The sequence below is a fragment of the Enhydra lutris genome, unplaced genomic scaffold (genome assembly GCF_002288905.1).
Source record: "Enhydra lutris kenyoni isolate GAN:26980312 unplaced genomic scaffold, ASM228890v2 scaffoldscaffold42, whole genome shotgun sequence".
NCBI classification, from domain to species: domain Eukaryota; kingdom Metazoa; phylum Chordata; class Mammalia; order Carnivora; family Mustelidae; genus Enhydra; species Enhydra lutris.
In genome coordinates this window covers 4309522-4333661 of record NW_019154126.1, presented here as the reverse complement: position 1 = coordinate 4333661, position 24140 = coordinate 4309522, and the positions used below count along the sequence as shown (strand labels likewise).

At 41.7% G+C, this 24140-nt stretch overlaps 1 protein-coding gene across 2 annotated transcripts in view; it reads right to left on the bottom strand.

Moving 5' to 3' along the window:
• Positions 1–24140, bottom strand: part of LOC111155556 (nebulette) — a 369684-nt gene that overhangs the window by 12886 nt on the left and 332658 nt on the right. The window contains exons 19-26 of one of the 2 annotated variants that reach the window (XM_022515772.1): positions 24037–24129; positions 21567–21659; positions 20223–20315; positions 18209–18301; positions 16851–16955; positions 15651–15822; positions 13000–13092; positions 11572–11721 (exon numbers count right to left, since the gene is read on the bottom strand). In XM_022515772.1, coding sequence (XP_022371480.1) covers positions 11572–11721; positions 13000–13092; positions 15651–15822; positions 16851–16955; positions 18209–18301; positions 20223–20315; positions 21567–21659; positions 24037–24129 — 892 coding nt within the window. The remainder of the gene's footprint in view (positions 1–11571; positions 11722–12999; positions 13093–15650; positions 15823–16850; positions 16956–18208; positions 18302–20222; positions 20316–21566; positions 21660–24036; positions 24130–24140) is intronic. The other variant, XM_022515773.1, reaches the window with a different exon arrangement.

Below are 24140 nucleotides of genomic sequence, written 5' to 3'. Positions count from 1 at the left end.
GGCGTGGCTGGGGCTAAGCAAATAGGCACGTGTAAAAGTCACGGTTGGGTAGGGAAATGAGCAACAGTTCCCTGGAATCAAAGGCACACAGTGTTAAAGACATGAAGACAGGATCCAGGTAAGAGTCCAACGGGCCGGTAAATAAGTTCACTAAGCATGGGTCGGGTACATGGTACAAGACAAAGTTCAAAAACCAGAATGTCTGAAGAATGTGGCATCGGCGGATCAGGAATATTTCTGGAACAGGATTAGGTACTAAGGAGTAGGGAGTCTGGCCGCAAGAGGGGAACCACGCAACAATGAGCTGGGACAACTGCAGATCATGACCAAACAAAACGCAAAAACTCAGTCCAGCACCCAGCTGCAGCAGCCCGTGGAAATCTAAAGTCAGGATCCAATCCCCATGACCTCCTAGCCTGGGGCTTGGGGAGGAGGGACGTGGGGCACCTGGATGAAATAGGAAGTCGGGGAGAGCAAGGAAATTCATGACTACAAAGGTAACATTATGACTGTTTTATATCTAAGACAGATACATAAGTAACACACGTATACTCAGTCTACTACCCAATCCGGACATCAAATTTGATCCATACAAACCAAAAAGGACTATTTCCATTTTCATTACTAATGTTCACCAATACGGAAAAGCTACTCTCTCCCTCTCCGCGTGCGTCACTGTACCATTTTCAAAACTCTTCTAAAGTTTCCCCTTGGACGCATATGCTGTGGGCCACATCTATCTCCTTCCTGATGATCAAACCTTCTCTTTTCCCCCAATCAGCTCAGCTTTGCAGGAAATATACTTTTAAAGTTTTATTGTTTGCTACTTTAAGTGTCAGATGTTTCTCCTTCAGACACATATGGAACCCTTTGATTTAATTTTGGCAAATCAATGAAAGACACATGTGCGTCTCAGAACAAGTGCTATTCATTAGTATTTGATCCTTTTCCCAACTTCACACTCAGAAAAGGAAACTTAGGACGTTTCCTTCATTCCCAGTCTAATGATACCAGGAATAGGAGTTTCTCTAAGGACTTCGACTTCAGTCAGAACCCTGATCCTTTTTCTTGGGGGTGCAACAGGACTAACTAAAAGTTCCTAACAGCGTGCAGGGTGTGCCTTCCTGTAGGCTGCTTCTACAGGCACTAGCTCAATAGCTAAGTATGATCATGTAATTGGCAGCAGCAGACTCTTCCGTTATAAAAGACTCATTTATTTTCTTATATAATACTTTCATCACTGAAATTTATCTCTGAAATTTGTCACAGAAGTATCCCAGTCATCAATTCTTTAAATCTTCCTACACTTCAGTGTGGACACTTAAAACAACATTTTTTTTGACGGATATCACACACTTCTCAAATTCAGATTGGAAACAACGCTCAAATACAGTAGGGAATTGGTACAACTGAAAGTCTCTTGTTGAAGGTATTTCCTTTGCAGAAGTCAGGCTAGGAATGGACTGGATTTTTTCAGAGGGTTAAGCCTGCTGATCAGTAACCAGAAAAACAAAGTACTGGTTCCAAGAGAAATACTGGTACATTTAGATTAAATGAAGGCCAAGAGTTCAAAATCAGGAGTGCATTTTCTAGTTGGTCGTTCTGGTTATCTAATTTTAAAACCACGCTCACCATTAAAAACCAGTAATGCTGAATTTGGGGCAGAATGCCATCTGTAAATCATAAAACATAAATCCTCAATGGGCATTAATGCACATACTGAGCAAAGGATTGTGGCTTTAAGGACACTGTTCCTATTAAAGGAGATTTCAAAACACTGCTGCTTAGATGCAAATCCATCACTTTTAAAATATACTAAGAATTTATTATTGTGCCTGTATTTGATATTTCTATTCTCAATTTAATGGTAAATTGAAATTTTAATGATGCCTATTATCCTTAGGAATTAAGAATATATTCTGTGGACTTCACTGTGTCTAGGAAAGAGATGACTTGTCCTCTCATTTTGTCTCCTTCCATTCACCATTTCTTCATGGAGCATTCCCCAACCTGAGTTAGGTACTGGAAAGAGAGCTAAAAGGCATGTTCATTCTCTGCCACTGTGGAGTTCATGATCAAACAGTAAACTAGAGTACGCTGAGACAGAAGCCATACGAGGTATGAATGTCAGAATTCTGATGGGCACTTTCACTTTATTAAGTCCCTACTAAGGGCAGTTGTCACAAGTGAAATAAAACACTGAAATGAGAAGTATTTGTATGAGAACAGCAGTGGTAAGGTGGGAATACTTTACTGATTGCTTGGTTACAAAAGTTCAGGGCCAAGTCGGGCTTTGTAATAAACATAGGTTATAATGTTACGCTTCAGTGATACATCTTACATTCCTGTCTTTTTTTTTTTTTAATTTATTTATTTGACAGAGATCACAAGTAGGCAGAGAGGCAGGCAGAGAGAGAGGAGGAAGCAGGCTCCCTGCTGAACAGAGAGCCCCATGTGGGGCTTGATCCCAGGACGCTGGGATCATGACCTGAGCCGAAGGCAGAGGCTTTAACCCACTGAGCCACCCAGGCACCCCTTACATTCCTGTTTTTTAAAGAAACTATAATAAGCATTACTTTTGCACTGTTACCCTCAACCAAACTGGCTCTAATTAAACTTAATAAAGATTAACACCAAGTTTTAATGATTTAGCACATGTAGCAAAGCTATTTCTTTGTATTTCAGACCAAACTTTAATTTGAATATATTTATGTATCAACAATATTTATTAAGTGTTTTGTAGGTGCTGTCCAAGATACTAGTTATAAAATTCAGGACAAAGCAGGCAGAAAAATTCCATTCTAATAGAGTTTATATTCTGGGAGAGCCATAATTAATCAGTACATAATGAAATATCAGGTAGAAAAAGAGTGACAGATGTATATCCAGAAGTGGAATTGCTGGATAGTTCTGTTTTTGATTTTTTGAGAAACCTCCATACTGTTTTCCATGGTGGCTGCATTATTCTGCATTCCCACCAATAGTGTAAAGGGTTCCACTTTTTCCACATCCTTGCCAACATTTATCTTTTGTGTTTTTTTTGAGGGTTTTTTTTTTTTTTTTTTGGATACCAGCCAAACTAACAGATAAGAGGTCATATCTCCCTGTGATTTTGATCCTGGTTCACTGTAGCACTATTCAAAATAGCCAAGATATAACTACAGCCCAAGTGGCCATTGACAGGTGAATGGATAAAGAAAATGATACAGACATACAATGGAATATTATTCAATTTCAAAAAGAAAGAAATCCTACCCTTTGTGACAACATGGATGAACCTAGAGGGCATTATACTAAGTGAAATAAGCCAATGATAGGACAAATACCTCATGATTCTATTAATATGAGATGTCTAAAACAGTTAAACTCATAGAACAGAGAACAGAATGGCAGTTGCCAAGGGCAGAGGGAGGGGAAAATGGGAAATTGTTGCTTAATGGGTATAAAGTTTCAATTATGCAAAATGAATGAGTTCTAGAGATCTATAGTACAACACAATTCCTGCGGTTAACAATACTCTGTACTGTAAAAGATGTTAAGAGGCTAGCTCCCACGTTAAATGTTCTTATAACTCACACACGCACACACACACAAAAGGAAAGTTTTCAAGGTGGTGGACAAAGTTTTCAGTGACTTGCTGTGGTGATGGTATCATGGGTCTATGCGTATGTCCAAACCCATCAAAATTTTGGACGTCAGGTGCAAATTTTGTATGTCAACGATGCTTCAGTAAATCTTAAAAAAAAGAGTTACAGAGAAAAATAAAGCAGGGTAAAGGAATAGGGAGTTGTATGTGGGTTGAGATCTCTCTAGGTAGAGAAGTCAAGGAAAGCATTTCTGATTAGTTGAGATTTAATCAGAGACCTGAAGAAAGGGAGGCCAGCCACGAAGCATCAATGAGTGTTGTTGGCAAAGAACCATGACCAGAGAAGGCCTAACGTGCCGAAACAGCCAGATGGCCCGGGTGGCTACAGCAGACAGTCTGGGTGAAGATGAAACTGGAGACATGACCAAGGGCCAGTCCATGTAACACCTTGTAGCCTGTGGCTCTTGAATTTCAGCTGAAGCATAAGTGGAACATTAGAGAATTTTGAGTAAGGGCATGATGAGAGCTGATGCAGGTTTTTAAAAGATCACTGGCAGTCAGGCCAAGGCCAGATCAAAGAGGGCGAGAATGGAATGACAAAGACCAGGAGCCTATTTCTGAGCTCTCAAAGAGATGGGAGGGGAGCCCTGGACCTGGTGAGGAGAGGCTGGACTGGGCACAGCTCTGTCGTGAACAGGGCCAGTGGGCGTACAGACGGCTTGAATGTAAAGTGTGAGAGAAGAAAGGTGACAAGGATGCCACTGGTTTTGTTGGCATATTTTTCTGAATGATTGTGTCATCAGCTGTGATGGTGAACAGAGACAAGAACAGATGTTTGTTTGTGTGTTTGTTTGTTTGTTTGTTTGGGAAGACAGGAAATAAGACACTGGTTCTGACATAAGATTTGAGCTATCTATCCAACACCCAGCTGTGGGCTCCTTTGTCTGGAGTCTGGAAGTCCTGAGAGTAAGAAGGGGCTATGATTTTGACATTCCTGCTCTTCTATATCAGTGATGAATGTCAGCTATGAGAAACATTGTGACACTTCAAATAAAAACCAACAATGCTGTCTCTGCACCACGAGCGCCTCTGCAAGACTGCTCAGAAGGCCTTCTGGTCACATGGAGCCCACGGAGTCTGGTCTCGTGGCAGAGTCTCAATCAGCCAGTGCAGACGAGATCTTGAGACAAGCTCCCAGAGTGGGCTCAACTTCCAAGTCAGAGACCCAGTGACCTACCAGCCTCACGAACTGGTGCTCTACGCAGCCTCTAAATCTCCTGCAGGACAGGAGCCCACGCAGCGTGCCCAGAAAGGAGATTTCAGTTGCACCCTGTCTGCAGAGACTGGCTTGGCCCTCCCCATGCTCTGGTCTGATCTTCAGCCCCTTTCCCCGACACACAGCCCCTGGGCTTCCGATATGCCAGAACACAGCAAGCAATGTGCTATGTTCTGCTGTCTGCTGATTTTCTGCCAAAAACACTCCTTCCCCATTCCGCACCTGGCTAACTCTGACTCCAGGTGTCACTCCACATGGCGCCTTCCTGAGCGCAATGGGTTAATGCAGCCAGCTCTCCCACCAGAAGGTGAGTTCCTCAAGGCCAGTAACTATATCTTTATTTTCTCTGTTTTTAGTGTCTCATGCATCGGGGAGATAAGTGTTTGGTGAATGAACAGATGGCATTATGGGTGCTCTTAAAACACCCATAGATTTCGGGTACTTGGCTCCCTATTTGGTGCATCACCCTCTCGGTCCACCTCCAGGCAATCGACGGAGAGTTCCAGAAGGTGCTAAAGCATCTCCCTCAACCTAACCTCTGTTGAGGACATGGTGCCTGGGCTGGAACGCTATAAGCACCGCCCTGCGGGCATAGTCACAGAATTCAGAACCTCATTTTTCATCAGTGAAGGCAGGACTAGGTCATCCCCATCAGATTCCTTCTCAACAAAATGGAAAAGTTCACAGGGTTGGAAAACCGCCAATGTCTGTCTTAAAAAGTGCATCTGCTTTTCCTTCCCCATCGCCCTCCCATAGCCTTGTAGGCTCTGGAGGGAATCAGAAAACACAAAATACCTGAAGCCAAATGGAACTCCAGTTCAAACTGAGAAGGGCAAATCCTGGGCAAGGTTGTAAACACAAATACTAGCAACAAGGACCACTGTGAGTTTGGGGCAACAGAAGAAATCTCTGCACCAGAAGGCAAAAAAATGTTGCAGGCAAGTGACCTGAAGACAAACACAAAGATCAAAGAAAATCTCTCAGTGAACCATCAGGAGAATTGCCAGTCACGGAACCGTGTGTCAAGTGAAAATGAGTTAACCTAATCTGATACCAAAAGGCAATAAAGATAATTTCAAATAATACTATTCAAGAATCAAAACAAAATTAGATCAAGTTTAAATAAAAACCTCTTTTATTGAATCAAAGTAACACAGTAGAGATGTAAAATGAAAATCCTTTGGTAACTTAATACCTTGGAAAGTAGATGGAAGAGTAAGAAAGCCCAAAATAATCACATAAGAAAATGAAAATATTCAGCAATCAAAGCAAGAGGGAGAAAATATCATGAGAAACACATAATGGAAACAATGATACACACTTAAAGGAGAGGGCCTCTATGTTAATGCTCATGAAAACCAAATGTGAACAATGAAAACAGGGTACTTTTGCCTCAAGGAAAGGAGCCAATTGTTTGACGCTTTGTCCCAAAAATCAGAATTTCCTCTGACTCATAGGAAGGACCCTAAAACATAACTCGCCTAACTGCCCAGCCACTTAATTCACAAAGTACAACAGATTATCTTTAAAACAGAAACACATTCTCACGCATAGAGAAGCGAGAGGGAAACAAAAAAAAGTTTATTTAAACTGATGGCACTTAGCTTAGGAGAACGTAAAATCTCTTAGAGAGTTCTTGTTCCATAGCCTTCTGGTTACAGATGTGCCTTGTAACGTCAGGTGGCCTCCAGAGAACTCAGACCACGTGGGCGAGAGCAAGGGTAAAGTCCACACTCTTGCCCTGTGGCCCGGCGCTGTATCCTCTGCAATGCAACATGGACACACACACACACCCTCCACGGCAGGGAGAGAACCCACTATTACAGGGCCTCTCTCTGGGACTTAGTGCATTCCATCATATAAAATCCTAATCTAGATCTTAAAAAAAATCAACAAAATCTGGACCCAAAAAATGGCATTTCTGAATACTTACATTTTCTTTTTTTCTTCATCTTACCACTAACAAGTATGGTTTTAAAATTCTTTTCAATTTCTAGAATGGTATTTAAAGCAACGCATATGATTTACTCAAGACACTAAAGGTTTTCATCAAATAGCCATCAAGATCATAGAAGTTTCTTCCTTCTGTGGAGTCAATCAGCACCTCTTTACCAGGACCCAGCATAGTACACATTTCAAAGGGGACCCTAAATTTCAAAGTAACCAAAAAGTCATGAATACTACTCCTTCCCTTTCTCATCGGGAAAACAAAACAAAACACAACACTGGGAATGTTTCCATTTTAGGGTTTTGGGTTTTTTGTGTTTTTTTTTCAGCTATGCTTTAATGTCCTTGAAACATATCAAAACATCATCCAAACAAAAATGGAAGAATTTCTTTAAAAGCCTTCCACAGTAGACTTATATTTTAAAAAATAATTATGTATATATATTTATAGATGTAGTTCTAGTTTTTAAGATCTAAGTTCCTTGTACACCTGAAACTAATACCATGTTATAGGTTGATTATACCTCCATAAAAAAGAAAAGAATGAGCAGAAAAAAATATTAATTTGGCCATTTTGTGCATTCACCAAATACTTGCTGAGCATTAATTTTAAGGGCTGGAGAGAGATCGGTGAACAAAAGAGCCAATAACTCCACTCTTGTAAGGCTTCTATTCTAGCAAAGCAGATACAGATGAGCAAATATAAAAGAAATATATAATATCTCCAGGAGTGCCAAGTGCTAATGGAAGGAAAGAAGGGGGGTAAAGAGACAGACAGGAAAGGAATGGGCACTATTTTATCTCTGGTCGTTGGAGAAGGTCTCTCTGATAAAGTGACATCTGAGCAGAATCGTGGAAAAAAGTGGGACTAGGCAAAAGCAAATACAGGGATGAGAAGGAATGTTCCAGGCAGGGAAGCACTTTACCTCCAAAGGCCCAAAATGGGAGCTTGTTTGGAAGGTTTGAGTAAAGCAGGGAGACAGGACGATGGGGGTAGTCAGAAAATGGGAGGAAATGAGCGGAGAGTAGCAGCCAGGGCCCAGAGCAGGTGAGGGCCTTGTAGGTGATGGTGAGGGTCTGGGTTATATTCAGAATGAAATGGTAGCGGAAGAAAGACATGGTCTAACTTATGTTTCAGAAAGCTCCTTCCGGCTGCCAAGTGGAGAACAGAGGGCTGGCAGTGGGGGAGGCCAGAGCAGAAGCGGGAAGCCGTTTGGAGGCTACTGTGATGATTCAAGGCAGAGCACTTGGATTCTGCATGCATTTTTCCGGATAGAGCTGACAAGATTTGCTGATGGGTTGGAGGCCGGTATGAGTAAAGGACAGGATCCCAGGATGACTCCACGGGGTTGGATCTCAAGATCGGGACAGCTGCGGCTGCCACTTAGCAAACTGGGAACCTGAGAAAGAGCAGGTTCCTGGGGGGGAAGGCGGGGAGTGAGGATATTGTTTTGAACATACTAGGTTTGCTACATCACTAATCATCTGAATACAGACACGATGTGCCAATCGATAGAATGTGCCTGCTTCCCTTAAAATAAATGGAATTGGGCATCTATTCCCATGTAGTCCGAACTCTTCTTGAATTAATGCAGATATCTTATGGTACCACCATCACTTGGATGTGCATTAGAACACTTACTGACACATCTTGACTTTTGCTTCATACCTCAATAACTATTTTCCAAAATAGGGAATGTCACTATGAGCAGAGCGTCTTGGCCCTATAACAGAGGGATGAGCATGACAAGGCATCTTTAAAGGTATCTTATGACATTATTTAAGCTCCTGAGACATACCTTCCTGCCAGAAATCTCCTCCCCCAGCTCACTGCCCTCCCATGGAGTCTGAAATTCCTCCATTTATTTTTTTTTTTAATATTTTATTTGTTTATTTGACAGAGAGCTAGAGAAAGAGCACAAGTAAGCAGAGCGGCAGGGAGGGGGTAGAGAGAGAAGCAGGCTCTCTGCTGAGCAGGGAGCCCGATGCGGGGCTCGATCCCAGGACCCTGGAATCATGACCCGAGCCGAAGGCAGCCACCTAACCAACCGAGCCACCCGGGAGCCCCAGAAATTACTCCATTTAAAAAAAAAAAAAGTAATTATTCCCTATTAACCATGTATTACTCTTACATTCTGGCATAACTGTAAGAACATTTACATATACCATCTTTCAAGGGAGACATTTTCTCATTCAGCTGGGCATAGTATAGGGAGGGTCCTTTTGCTAGAAATAGTTAGAAAAAAGAAGGCGTGGCAGAGGAGGAGAAAGAATGGCTAATCGAACAATAGTGGGTTCTCAAGGTGCAGCCCTGGAGGCAGAGAATGGAGAATTCACAGCAGCACAGGGACTGGACCCATGGGGGAGGGGGTCTGAATTCTCCTGGAAGGTTCATCCCAGACCTCCCACAGCTGTGTGCCATGGAACCCTCCCTCTGCACTCTGCCTACTTGACACTTCCGTTTGAACACCTCACTGACACACTGTCTTAGAGTTCTCTTTGTTCTCTCAAAGACGTTCTGCTCCCAAAGCCCCCTTGGCCTAGTTAACATCATCGAGCACTGGTGTTTCTGCTCAAATCCTCCTTCCCTGGAAAGGCTTCGCTGACATCAAGGCCAGATGGAAATCCCCTGTTACACATCTTGTAGCCCCCATGCTCTCCCCTCACAGCACTTGCTCTGTTCTTAATTATATAGGAGTTGGGTCAGTATCTGTTTAATGTCAGGGCCCCCCACCAAACTCTAACCCCTTAGACCAAAGGCGCATCTCTTTTGTTTGCTATGTGCATCACCAGATCCCCGCTCTTGGCTGGGGTACAAAGAACACTCGATATACATTTGGCGAATAAATGAATGAGTGCTGTGTTGGGTGTACACAGACAAGGGGAAGGGTCACTGCTGAAGCAAAGCCTCCAAGGTACCTTGCATCAACTGTAAAATGCTGCACTGAGCTACGTTGACTAAGATGGATCAAAATTTATTCTTGTATTTGCTTTGGGTTTTGTTCATCTCATCAAGCATCAACAGTATCATGCACCTCCAGGACCAGAGAGGACACGGAAGGGAGAAATCAAGAACCCTAAATCCTAATCAAAAAACTCAAGAAGTTACTTGAACCCTTTGCTAGAGAGGCAGTTACAGAAAAGGGAGATCGCCCATGTCTATCTTATCTACAGGAGAGCAAAACTAACTGACAAATTCTTCACTAGAATCGTAGGGAAAGGAGATCTTTTAAAACTTTCTAGCAAGGCGGGATCTTAAAAAGAAGAAAAGAAATAAACTTATAGAAACAGTAGAAAAGTGGCTGCCAGGGGCTGGGCGGTGGGGGAAAGAGCGGGGAGCTGGAAAGGGTGCACACATTGGGCTCTCAGATGAATAGACTCCAAGGGTCTAATGTACAGCGCGGTGACAATGGTTGACAACCCCGTACTGCCTAGTTGAAATCTGCTGGGAGAGTAGAACGTGAATGTTCTCTCACACACAAATAAGAGAGAACTCTGTGAGGTGATGGATGGGCTAATTAACTAGACAGGGTGGGGGAGAAGGGGTGGGTGGTGTCCCTTCACAACGTCCTCATATGTCAGATCATCCCAATGGACATATCAGATATCTTCCAACTTTATATGTCAATTGTACTTCAGTAAAGCTGAAACATTAAAAAACAAAAAACCAAAACCAAAACAAAACAAAAAAAACTTTCTACCTAGCTAAGGCCTGCCTAAATGAGTAATTTAAGTAGTACGGGATGTAACTGATTTTAACCTTTATTCAGACGAATGGAAATAACCACCACAAAACTGCAGGAGTTTTCGTGGTCTCATCTGGTCTTCCTTCACTTTACTTTCTCCCCAACCCCCCCACCACAAGTTCCCCATGTTAAGTTGCTCAGAATCAAAATCGCCTGCCTCAGGGATTTATTCCCAGTGATATGACCTCTGCAGTTGAAAAGGAAATTCAGGATTCCAACAGTTCTTATGCCCTGCTGGCCCCTTACCCTCTCACCCCACTGTCCACAGCACCAAAATGTAGCTGCACCACAGTGTTAAACATCTGATGTAAGACTTTTATCCTCAGGATTAGTTTAACATCCAAAACAATTTCAACTAAAAGGTCTAGACCTAACCCACTAGCTTGGATGCAGAAACAGAAGAGAGGATGACTACAGGAAATATAAGGAAGATTATTAATAATCAATAGCATTTTTCCATTTAAAAAAAAATCTCATATCTCAAGTATCACGTTCAATTTGCTTTCAGTAAGATCTAGCTCTGTCTACAAATATATATTGATATTGCAATGCATACAAATTCAGAGCAACCCCTCTTAGTCACTCAAATATAACTATAAGTTATATTTATATAACTTATAACTTAACTTTATATAACTTATAACTTAAATATAACTGTAACTCAAATATAACTTAATGGAAATCAGATAGAAGCTCCACAGAACTCCAGTGTCCACTATGGCTGCATGTGTCCATCACATCCAACTGTGAAACAGACTCACGTAGCAGGTCCCAAGACCCTTCTGTCATTAAAGATCCATTGGTGGTGAAAATAGTGAAGCAAGACAGGAAAAACAAACATGCAGGAATGCAAATTAGTAGTTTAAAAGAAAAGGACTCAACTTTCTAAACAGAATTTAAAATTTTCAAATGCACCCAGACTCCATGTTTGTGCAAATGTAAAGAATGTTAGAAGCACTCGTGACTTGTTTACAAAAATGCATTATTGTTCTCTAAGACTGGTTAATGTTTGCTACCTCCTTCATCCGACGGTCTGGTTACCTCGCTGCAGCATGAAAAGCTAGGGTAAATCTCAGATATTTCTGACTTGTCATCTCCCAGACCTGTACCAAAAGTACTGCTCGAGTGAGACTGAGAACGGAGTCTCCTGTAGTGATTCGCCTTTTCTATATTGGAGGGAAAATATTCAGGTTTGTGAGTAAGTGACTTGAAGAACAAAAAAAAAAAAAAAAAAAAAAAGAAGAAGAAGAAGAAGAAAAATTACTTAAAAGTTTAACAAGGAAGAAAAACAGTCTCTTACTAAATAAAAAACCCAAAGCTCAACTACTACAAGCTCTAGTCACCTACTACCAAATGTCAGCACACATTGCGTCAAATGTATAAATATTGAACAATCATTCATACTCATTGTAAGTCTAGGTTTTCAAGGAGAAATGGGGGATGGGAAATTGACAAGAACTAAGAAACTCTGGCAAACTAAAATATTTCTATTAAACTTAACGTCTGGTTAGATATAATCGTTTTCAATAATCCCCAAGCATACAGCATTTGTTGCCTTTTCTTTATTTTCAGAAAGTTTAAGGGCAATTTGGCAGAGGATGTGGATCAAACCGATTACAAAAGTATTAGAGTCCCTACTTTGCCTTGGGCTTTCAGTTTCATTAATGTCAGTAATTAAATGTGGAGTATAAATCAGGGGATAGAGTTAGACCCAATGGATAGGATACATCTATTTATATTGTTTAAAATAATTGCATAACTGTCACAGCTTCAGTCTGTTAAACACTATCTAAAAGCTTGAAATGTTAAACCATGCTATCACTGTACCCAAATAGCCAAACCATTCAGGTTTTGCTTTTAATTGGAAACATGCGGTCTAAATTAAAAGTCAAATAAACCTGCATATCTATACACTATAAATTTTGTGTTATACAAACACTCAGAGATACATTTTAAGGGTACTTAAAAGTCTATTTTATTTTAACACATTCATGATGCTATTTAGAAAACCTCCCCACTGTTTTATATATGGTTCTTAACATCTACCTTTAAAAGGTTGGAACAGTGTTTTCCATGAAACAAACTTCTGTCTCAGCACTTTAGTGCACTCCAAAGACTGCATTTGCAAGCCCCCAAAAACCTATAAAATCACATTCACTAATGAAAAGCAGACATCAGGAATCTCTGGACACCTTTCTAAGTGAATCTAGAGCAAACGAATCTAAAATATATTTAAAAAGCCCTTTTGTGAGTTTGCTTTCATAAATGATTAATGGTATTTTAAAGCAGCATAGTATTTGTTTCTCTGTTTGTTTTGTTTTTCAAATCCTCAGCTTTACAATTTACATCACACAGTCGGTACCATGAGCCTCTACCGCTCAGGGTAGCTTCACTCTCAGGACAAAACCACATAAACGGGGAGGAACTCAAAATGTAAGCAGTACCAGAGAGCATATGGAGACTTCTAGACTGAATATTGTCTTCCAGGGGATCAAGGTCGAAGATGGAGCCAGGATCTGTACGCCAAACTTTGAGGTCTTTTACCAAATGGAAGAAATCAAAAAATCAAGAATGAATTTTAAAAAGTCAGCATCAGAGTCAAGCACAAGTCTGGAAAATGAAGCATGTCATCAGCAAACCGGTAATGAGCAAACCTGTTGCACTTCAGAGGAGAACAAAGGGACAGTCACATCCACAAGGCTTTAGTAAGAAAACTTTGTTAGCAAAGTTCACTTGCCTGGTTTATTCTTCATTGACCTGCCACCTGGAGCCCGCCACTCATCACCCAACACACCAACAACTCCCCGCATCCCCGAACCCCCAACACTCGTGCTCTCCACACACTGAAAGAGGTAAAATGTTTGATTTACACTCCTGAGCAAGGACGCCTGAGTCCTTCATGACTGAGAGGTTTTTGTCTGAGAAAACAAAGAACAAAAACTTCTCTCCCTGAAACAAATGTTTAAAATGTAGGTAAGTGGCCAGCCCAACTTTTATTGGGAGCCCATGAGTGCAAGCTTAACCCACACAAGACACATTTATGGGAAAAGTGCAGTAACGCACAGCACTGAGCGAAGAATGACAAGGGATGGAAAGACGAGCAAGGAGCAGCCTCCTGCTCTCAGAGGACAGGAGATGTGTTCACTGCCATGCTTAGCAACCAGACCGAGCAGGCCAGTCCACTCTCCTATTTAAGTCAGAGGCAAAATCCAAATATAATAACTTCCAGGTTCACCCGCGTCTCCAACTAATGGTGCTCAGGTCTTAAAATAATCTGCACAGCGCTGTACTCACCAGCAGAGAGTGAAAAATCTAGCTACGGAGTAAAAACAATTAATTAATGAACTAGAAGTAGAGCTCTGAGGGTCACATTCCTACTACATGCGGGCACCACTGTCGGTCAACAATGTAACTCACTTACGCGTCACGCCATATTTAAGTAGGCACTATTACTATCCCATTTCATAGAGGGGGAAACGAAGACATAGAGAGATGGAGTTAGCCTGGCCACAGGTACACAACTAGGAAATAGCAGAGCCTCCAGCAAAGGTAGAAGCAGCACAAATTGGCTTAAGTCTGAATTGCTCAGAAAATCTCTAAATCTGCATTTCCCCGCCTGGCTCAGAAGTTTGTTTGTTGAATGAACTTCATTTTGTGGCTTCATAAGAAAGTCCTCAATGGAAAACAGTCTTCCCCAGTAAGAAGAAGTAACGTGACTCCCAGTAAGGGAATAATTTAAAGACATATATGTTGAAATTTTAAAAATAAATAATGTTTTCTACCTCAAAGATAGTGAGTACTAAATTCTGAGATCTTGAAGACTAGACAATCTCCCAGTTTCTAACAAGAATTTCACCATCACTCCTGGCCCTGATCTAGGGCAGAGGACCTCAGTGTAAGCTGTGCAGATTCTCAGCGTCTCTCTCCACCCTTGAGGGACAAATTGGAGCCTCTGTTCTCACCATCCCGCATGCGATGTTAAACCAAGGCAATGAAATTAACACCATGTTACTTTCAGTGAAAACATCTCAGCCCATCCATCCAAATTACAGTGAGCCTTCTACAAAGTCACCTTTGGAAGATGTGGAAGAGCTGTCAGTAGTGTGCAAACGTGTGTGGAATCCCTCTGTGAGAAGGACTTTCAGACTCACTAAATCATTCAAGGAACTTAGTGCCCTGATCTCAGTATTGTTGCTTTACGTTAAGACAGTATCCAGTCAGATACACACTTCCTTTGCCCAGCCCACCTCTAAATGGCCTTTCACTAGTTCCAAAAAAAATAAGCTCTTCCCTGTGAAGAAGAAGCTAACCTAACACTCAGATTATTGATGAGCCTGTGGAATGGTTCCCAAAAATATTACCTGAGCTTTAGGACTGGACTAGCTATGAAAATTCAGACAACAATCATTTGGAATATGGGCCATTGATAGGTATTGAAAAGTCAATAACTGTCTTTCTAGCCCTTCCTTATACTCTGGGGTGGTCACTGCTATCTCAGCCAACATTCAAGATGTCCCCAGACGGACGAGAAGAACAGTGAGGAGAGAAACTTCCTTCGTCTCAGATTTATGACATTTGTAGACAGCTCCCAATTATCCCCATTCAGAGATATTTAAAAAAAAAAAGCTATTCATGTATGGAATACTATCAGAATCTCTCTATCACTTTTATTTGTGGTAAAAGAACCAAAATGGGATTTTTTCTGTTATTTCTGTCCCCCATGTAGACGATGTCTGCAGTACAATGCATTGATCAAGTACATAAGCGAAAAAGAAAACAAAATAATTTTTCAACCATTGTTATTACTCATGTCTTGTATTTGAGCTTAAATACAAACACACTCTTAAGGCCAGAAAGTTATTAAAGACAGAGAAGGTCCAATAACAGAACGGATTGGCACTGATAACCTGGCAAGTACCACAGATCCCATTCAACATGGCACCAACAATAACACTTAGCCCATGGTTTGTGCTTAGATGGGCACCACATCAAACATCTGAGGAGTCGTCTAGTGAATAAGTAGGCTGATTCAAAAGCTAGGCCAAGGACAATCTTTTTGACTGTGTGGACCTGCCAAGGAGGACCATCAGCTTACCGACAATGATCCCAGGTCTCCTGTCCATCTCCACGATGTGAGGATGGACACCTTTGTAGGCCGCATCGCTGACCACTTGGGTGTTCTTCCTTACTCGCTCCGTCACAGGGTCATCTACAACAGGAGTAAAGCCCCTTCCCTTTGTCTTTTCAAAGTCTTCATGATACTTTACCTGAAAAAAAGGAAAACAACATGAACTCAATCTGAAATTTCCTGATTGTTACATACTTCACAAAGTGTTGATATGACAGCTGCCTCTAGATCATTCTCCACATTTATGTATCTAGAATCAACTGCATCTAGATTCAGCTGCATCTAGATTGTTTCCCATATATATGTATCTTTTCCAATTATTCCAAAAATAGTGTCTGAAATGTCAACTTTCTCGCATCAGGAATCAACTGCTGATATTTTCACAATGTTTTCCATCATTATGGTTAGCAGCTCTTTTAAATTTATATATAAACCAGTACAGTATATCAGTGAGAAGGTTTAAAAGATACATCTATTTTTTAATCCTGGTGATTTCCTAAAATGTACTAACTCAGGTACAAATTAATTTTCTATCTTTGATCCTTTAACAGGTATTAAAATGACATGTTATTTCCACACAATTATCCAAGAAAACAGTATTATTTAAAATTAGATTGAGAGTCAAAAATAATGATATGTATAATTTTTGTATATTATTGCAAAAATGGATATATGTACTTCAAAACATACACTTTTTTCAAGTTCTGAAATTGGACCTGTAAATTTTACTATAGACCACTGAATTGTACACTTTAAATGAATAAACCTTATTGCATATAAATTGTACCTCATGAAACTGCTTTAAAAAACATACACATTTTTTATATTCTTTGCAACATGTAAACATACAAAGCTCTGTTGTAAAATTACCTGAAAAGAAGTCCAAACAAATGTTTCTCATAAAATGTATTTATAGTAGTCATGTTAGAAATAAAAACACACCCAAAATATCACTGAGAAAAATTACTTTATTAGGACTAAAGATGTCCATTACATTTCAGTGTGATTAGAAAGTCCCCTCAAATGGATGGGCCCATCCACATTTTGCTTTGCATTCATGCTTTGTTAGTTATCCAGATTAATGGTGAACGACGCCGTCAGTACACTGGGTGGGGCCATTCCTTAGTATGTTTTAGTCATGAGAAGAAGGAGCTGGTTGTACCCTACCATTGAAATATGATTTTGTGCTTCTTTGACATATCTCAGACCAGGTGTATCTAAAATCAGACTTGGTCTACCTTTCATCTGTTTATGGTCCTGGGTATATTTTACCTGCAAAGTAAATAGTAGAATGTACTTAACAATAAGACAATTTTAAGAGAAAACATTACATAACTTTTCAGACTTTCCAAACGAGTGAAACACATACAACATATTCCCAATTCTTTCCCAGGGAAGTTGTTCAGTGAATTACCTGTCATTCTAGGGTAACAATCTAAAATTTTACTCTCAAAATTCACCTTGAAAAGCTACAGCAAAGACAACCTAAGTCTCTCTATGAATCAAGAATGGTGTGTGAATGACCGATATCCACTAACAACGTAGTCAGGAAAAGTGCTTATCACACTTCCGTTAAACAGGAAAAACCCAAACCAAATGAAACCTAAATGTGTTGTCCTGTTTCTAGGATTTCCCCATTTTCCACCACAACACTCTTGAATGTATACCAAACCTAAGCATCCCTCTATTTCCTTTTCTTTTTTTTCCCACCATAAAGGATAAAAACAAGGAGTATCAAAATCAAATTTCCTTCTAAGCAGCCACAGCTTAAAGGTAATTTACGTCAAATACAGTCAGCACCTCTGGGCAGAAATGCCACTGGAGAGCCATAAAGTGTAAAACCTAAATGCTGATTCCCAGGCATAAGCAAGCTCTTCTGGACAGCCGGCAGGCAGAACACTGCTGTTTATGAAACTGTTTATGCATGCCATTAGGATAGCAATCACTGAGGGCTTGGGCACCCATGTGCAATTCGGAGCAAAAGCCCCAATACTTACTAAGAGAAAGCATCCTGTTCAAATAAGGACTTTAATGAGTAACTGAATTCTATAGTCAATGCAATGAAAGATTTTTTTTCCTCTATGTCCTTACTCTGGTGTAACGAGTCATTCCTGATTTTGTTTTGCTGAGAACATTTAACAATCCGCAGCCAATGGAGTACATCTGCAAAGTGACACTCCCGTAACTTGCACATCAAAGACGTCACCACTTTCAAAGACACTGGCTAACATAACCTGAATCACTGTTTAAATGAGCATGATAGAGTCTGAAACTAAGCTTTGAACTAAGCTTTGAAGGTAACCATTGATCACATCTGGAAAGAGCAATGAAGGGTTGCGGGATAACGTCAAGTTTTGCAATGGAAGTCATTGGAAATAACACATGTACTTACTGCGTGTATCACAAATGCTGCTTGAAAATACTTTTTAGTTTCACAAAAGAAAAAAAAAAAGACAAACAGGACTGCAAGCAAATAATAACAGACGCATCCTTTGTAACAGACCAAAATGGATAAAACCACTTGCCGAACTGATATTTTCTTGGTTCTTCTTCACTCTTTCCATTTCAGGAGTTACACTTAAAGCTGTAGCTCTTCCCAGTTGACCTTTATAATGAACCTGCCATTTCAGAGAATAAAAAATAAGAGGACTGTGAATCAATTCGAATAAATAAGCATCTCACAGTAGCTATCTTAAGGAGCTAGCCAAGAAAGGAAACTATGAAAAAAGGAGAATGCCATCTAGAGGGCTAACCATATTTAAAATGCTTGCATTTTAAATCAATCTATTTTCATTCCTCCCATAGCATGAATCCCTGGGAATGAAGTCACTCAAATATATGAGCATACCGTCAGTAAAGCTGTCAGAAGCATTGTATCACAAAGGAAGAGGAGAAATGTCTTCATGGATATTCCTTAAAGGTGTTCCTACCCATACACTATTACAGTTTGTCAGTAATTAACTGCATGTGGCAGAACTTTTGAAAAGATGCTTAAGTAGGGGACGGACGTCATGCATAAACAGGCCGGCATGCTTCCCACGGATCCATTCTTCCTTCTCAGTAACATGTTCCTTTCTGAAACTAATGTAGTTATGTCAACTGTGATTTTACATAGATCGGGAAAAGATGAGCATCTACTTCTCCAAAACACAGTTGTGAGGAGAAGTGCCAAACAGTGACCTGCCTTTGTTTTATAAGCTCATAAGACTTTAAAGGTTTGAAGAAGAAAAGATTTCTTTGAACCTAATAGATTTCCAGATTTCCTCTTCCAGAGAACCCAATCTATATGTTAATGACCTTAATGACCTCAAAAAAGGATTCTCTCAGTGACCTACAGCCATGGATTACATAAACAGAAGGGGGTTAACACTCTGGAAAACAGCAGTGGAGGTTCCTCAAAAAGTTGGAAATAGAGCTACCTTATGACCCAGCAATTGCACTACTGGGTATTTACCCTAAAAATACAAACGTAGTGATCCGAAGGGACACGTGCACCCGAATGTTTATAGCAGCAATTTTCACAATAGCCAAACTATGGAAAGAACCTAGATGTCCATCAACAGATGAATGGATAAAGAAGATGTGGTATATATATACAATGGAATACTATGCAGCCATCAAAAGAAATGGAATCTTGCCATTTGCGACGACGTGGATGGAACTAGAGGGTATTATGCTGAGCGAAATAAGTCAATCAGAGAAAGACAACTATCATATGATCTCCCCGATATGAGGAAGTGGAGATGCAACGTGGAGGGTTTGGGGGGTAGGAAGGGAGGGAGACAAACCATAAGAGACTCTTAATCTCACCAAACAAACCTGAGGGTTGCCGGGGGGAGGGGGGTAGGGAGAAGGCAGTGGGATTATGGACATTGGGGAGGGTATGGGCTATAGTGAGTGCTGTGAAGTGTGTAAACCTGGCGATTCACAGACCTGTAGCACCGGGGCTAATAATACATTATATGTTTATAAAAAAATTTAAAAATTAAAAAAAAAAAAACAGAAGGGGGTTGAGAACACGCCAGGGGTTGGTGCCTGAGTAAAAACTGACAGCTCCCATGGGGCCCGTCCCTTGTGATCTCTTCAGGCATGCACACTTTATCATTTCCCCCAAGACGCTGTCCAAAAATAAAGCGACAGTAGCTGGGAGTGGGCGATGGGACCGGACAGGCTAGTGAACAAGAACACATACTAGTAGGAAAAGCAGTGGGAAAGCTTATCTGAAGGGCCAAGATGCTAGAAGCCACCACCGCATCCCTTTGGGGAAACACAGCAGCTGTAAGCACGCAGACAAGATGAGAGGGACACGCAGTCATCGATAGACCAAAATCGTACTGGCGGTCACTGGGAAATCTAGAGGACGGAATGCCTGTCTGTACCCACCCCACCGCAGACCCTACAACCTTTCAAGTAAACTGGCAGGCAATGGAGAGCAGAAGAGCCAATTCAAGGTTATGAAAATGTTATCAACGTGATCCCTTAGACAACATGTCCATAATACGTTTGCTATCATGAGAAAGAAAGCTACTAAGGTCACACATTGCTGATGTTCTTCTGATTTTCTTTAACTCTCTTCAGCTCTGGTGGATCAGAAATGGCCGTTGCCTGTTTAGTTTCTCCTTTGTATTTCACCTGCAGAGGATAAGCGAGAGTTTCAACAGATAGTAGAATGGTCTCCCCCACACACACCGTAGAGGAGGAACCTCAAAATTGACCCTTTCTGTACACGTTTTCCCCCACTGTAGTTAAGCTCCCACCCTTCAGTTCCTATCTACACCTGGATCCTGATTCTTCTGATTTTTCAATAAATACTTTGCTGTTGAATACCAAAGCTCACTGCCAATTCCATTAACTGAAAGCCATGGAAACATAAGGGAGACACAGGGAATGAAGTCATTGCAAGAGAACCACAGTGAGGTAGCCGAGCGGTAGCCATTTACTCTCCTTCTGACCTGAGGCTTTCAAAAGAAGCTGAAGATCCCTTGTTCCTACCACATTCCAAGGGTATTATTCGAATAAAGCAGTGTTCAGCCTGATTTTCTCCTCCACCTGGAAGAACTCACACTCAAATTTTAAAGTCTTTCAAAATTCCCTTTCGGGGAAGAAGAAGGCTATTGTTTATTTTGGTAAAATTTCCATGAAAGGGTCCCCAAAATGGGAAAAATACCTAATAGGGGGTACTTTGAAAGGGATTTCTGAATTGAGGGAGGCCTGGGTTCAAATCCCATCTCTATCCTTCAAACTATGGGTCCCCGGCATGTCCTCTGACCTCCCCAAGACTCAGTTTTTGGCACTTACAAACCAGAGAAATAACTTGTGCCAACCTCATGGGTTCACATAAAGCAGTTCACACAGGAGCCCTGTTAGAGGTATCTCCTGACTGTTAACCCCTCACTGATTTATTAGCAACACATTACTGACTGACTAAAGTTTTTCATTTTATTTAGAGGTTTCCTGCTCTGATATTATGCCTTTGAATCCCAGCCCAGCCGGGTCTTCATTTTGCTCTATCCAACAAGTTGTGTTTTGTTTTTTCTCAGACTGACAACAGATCCACTTCTCTCCAGACCCTTCCCTGAAACTAGAGATTTACCTACTCAACTATGAAGTCCATGAGGACAGGAACTAGGTCTTGCCCATCTTTGTGTACAGTCTGTATACTGGGGGGGCTTACTGAAGATTTCTTGACTAAACAAGCCTGGCTAAATCAAAGCAAGACAGTCCTGCACTTCCGGGATCACAGGAAAAACCAAAGTTCATGCCCTCAAGCACATGACCATGAAAAGGAGCATCCAGTCCTGTGAAGGACTTGAGGTTTTCAGAGAGCAGCGTGAAGGAGAAAAATTCGTAACACTTGACAATAGAGAACACAGAACCACTTGCCGTACTCAGCTCTTCCTGGTTTCTCCTCACCCTCTCCATCTCCGGCGTGACGCTCACCGGCGTGGCCTTGGGGCATTGCTGTTTGTACTGGAGCTGTGGGACAAGGTCCAAGACCACGTGGAGTTAGGCAAAGGAGGTGTGCACCCACCATCCAGAACAGACTAGAAGGAAAGCCCCATGGCTACAGGGCGTTAAGTTAGTTAAAATCTTCATTAGGATTGTAAAGTGAAATAGGCATTCCTAACAGACGTCTCTAACACACTCATCCCAGACTCCTAGCTCCTTCTTGTCCGAATGTTTTGAATTCCGTGTTTTGGTGGTGCTTCTTTGGAATTGTCTTATGTATTGGTGGTTTGAGTTTGGCCATTATTGGTCATAAGAAATTACCCCTTCTGTGAATTCATTTCTTCATAGCACTAAAGCAACACTATCAAACCACCATTTTATATTTAACAATAAAAAGTGTATATTCTTGTCATCAGCGAGGAGGGCTGCCCCCGTCCCACACGTGCACCTCTGTGACAGACTGTTGCTACAGAAACACACCCCGAACCTCAACGTTTCCCTTCTCTACCAAGTGCCCACGATGGCAAGCCTGCGCTCGGACTGGCATTATGGAAATCTGCCTGACCTACTGCCTAGGACGTGCTCTTTCTTGGCTGGGAGGATCAGACCCTGACATTTGTGGTCAGTTTTCCAGCAATCCCATGACACCCCCGGGAAATAAATGAGCATCCAGCACAAAGAAATGGAACAGCATGTCTGTCAAACGAATTTTTGACAGGCAAAAAGTAAAACTGAAGGTGAAAATCCTATTATGAGGAACTCCACAGGGATGGTCTTAATGATTTTCTGGAATTTAAATTTAGTGGAAGGGAATTTTTTTTTTTCTTGCGAGACATCACAGGACCTGCGGGGCCTGCGGATAAAAATGCACTTGAGCTGCACCCCTCAGCCGCAAAGGTGACAGTGAAGAGAAGCTTGATCAGCCAGGAAATAAAGGACAAAGGGTCAGGCCCCTTCTGGGGGACTACTTTCCTCAGTGGGCGCCTTTCTTTGTGCTGGGAGATGTGGTTGAGAATTTAGGCAGATTCTGTATCTGGGATAATGAATTGTCTCAGTTAAAGTGAAAAAAGGTCCAGTGTCCGCTCTACTGTTGGCCAGGATGCAAGGAAAGATTACTCCGGGTAGAGCGCGGAGGGGGAAAATGCTGCTGACCAGCATGACGGAGGTGGAGAAACTGTTGTAGCCACTTGGCAGTGGATGTAAGTCTGGGGATGTAAACCTGATACGGGGGACTCTTCACGTCTTGTTTTCATTCATTCATTCACAGAGAGGCTAAGTGCTCTCCAGGCACAATCTCACATAATACCCTCGTCCCAGCTTCATAGATACGGAAGTTGAGGCTGGGAGAGGTGGGGGTTTGTAAAGGGTATACAGCGAGTAAAGGCTGAAGCTGGGATCCAGCCAACAGACCAGAGTCCCCGTATTTCCTGCGACTCCAGTACGGTGCCAGTTTCTACCATGTGCGCAGCCCTTACCGTATGCCAGGCTGGCTCTCAAGCATGCTATGATCACCAATATTAGTCTTTCATTAAATTAACTCACTACTATTTGCAAATAAAGTTATTTTAAGGGGGTGTTAGGTCTCTCTGACACATTGAAAACTACTACCCTTTCTTTTAGAAAAAGGGACACATTAAGACATTATAATCCCTAAGCCAAGACCTGCTCGTGGGAGGAGCACCTGTCAGTTACACGTGAACCACACTTTGGGAAACACCAGGACTCCCAACTCGCCTCCTTAGGGCCCGAATTACTTCTCTCTGCACCAGCAGGTCCCTGCCACCTTCTACCCCATGCACTCATCACACTAAACCTTCCCCTCCTTGACCAGCATGTAGAACCTGTACAGATGCCAGGAAGGCACTTCCTCACGAAATCCACCCAACTCTTATTAACCCTTCGAGATCTAACTCAAATGTTACACTTCCCCGAGGGTCTTCCCCTCTCTACCACGAACACTGCCTTCCTCCTCTGCATATCCACAGCACTTCGCAAAAGGAATCATTATTTATCATTAAATGAGACACCACGTGTAATGTACTCCACAAGCATAGCAAACAGTCAGTAAATATTAACTATTGTGATAGCTCATCATGCACAGTGGGTGTTTATTCCCATGTCTGTTTCTCCTAGAGGCCTGGAGAAGTCACACTCAGCTTTGAATTTCCCCAGAACAAGAACTGAGCGGGCATTCAAGTAACATGTCCTTTGATGCATAAATGCACACAAGAGGGGCCATGCCAGCCCAGCCTAAAGGCGGAGGCATCTTAGCTCCATCTTTTAGCAACTGGGCCTCCTGCAACAATGTGCATTGTCCTGGGGCTTCGCTCATACAAGTGCACACCCTCCCTGCCTACTGCCATTCAATGAAATAGAAAACGGTACTCAAGAAATATGATCACACATTGCTGATGTTCTTCTGGTTTTCTTTAGCTCTCTTTAGCTCCGGAGGATCGGAAATGGCCGTTGCCTGATGCATCTCTTCTTTGTATTTTACCTGCATTATGT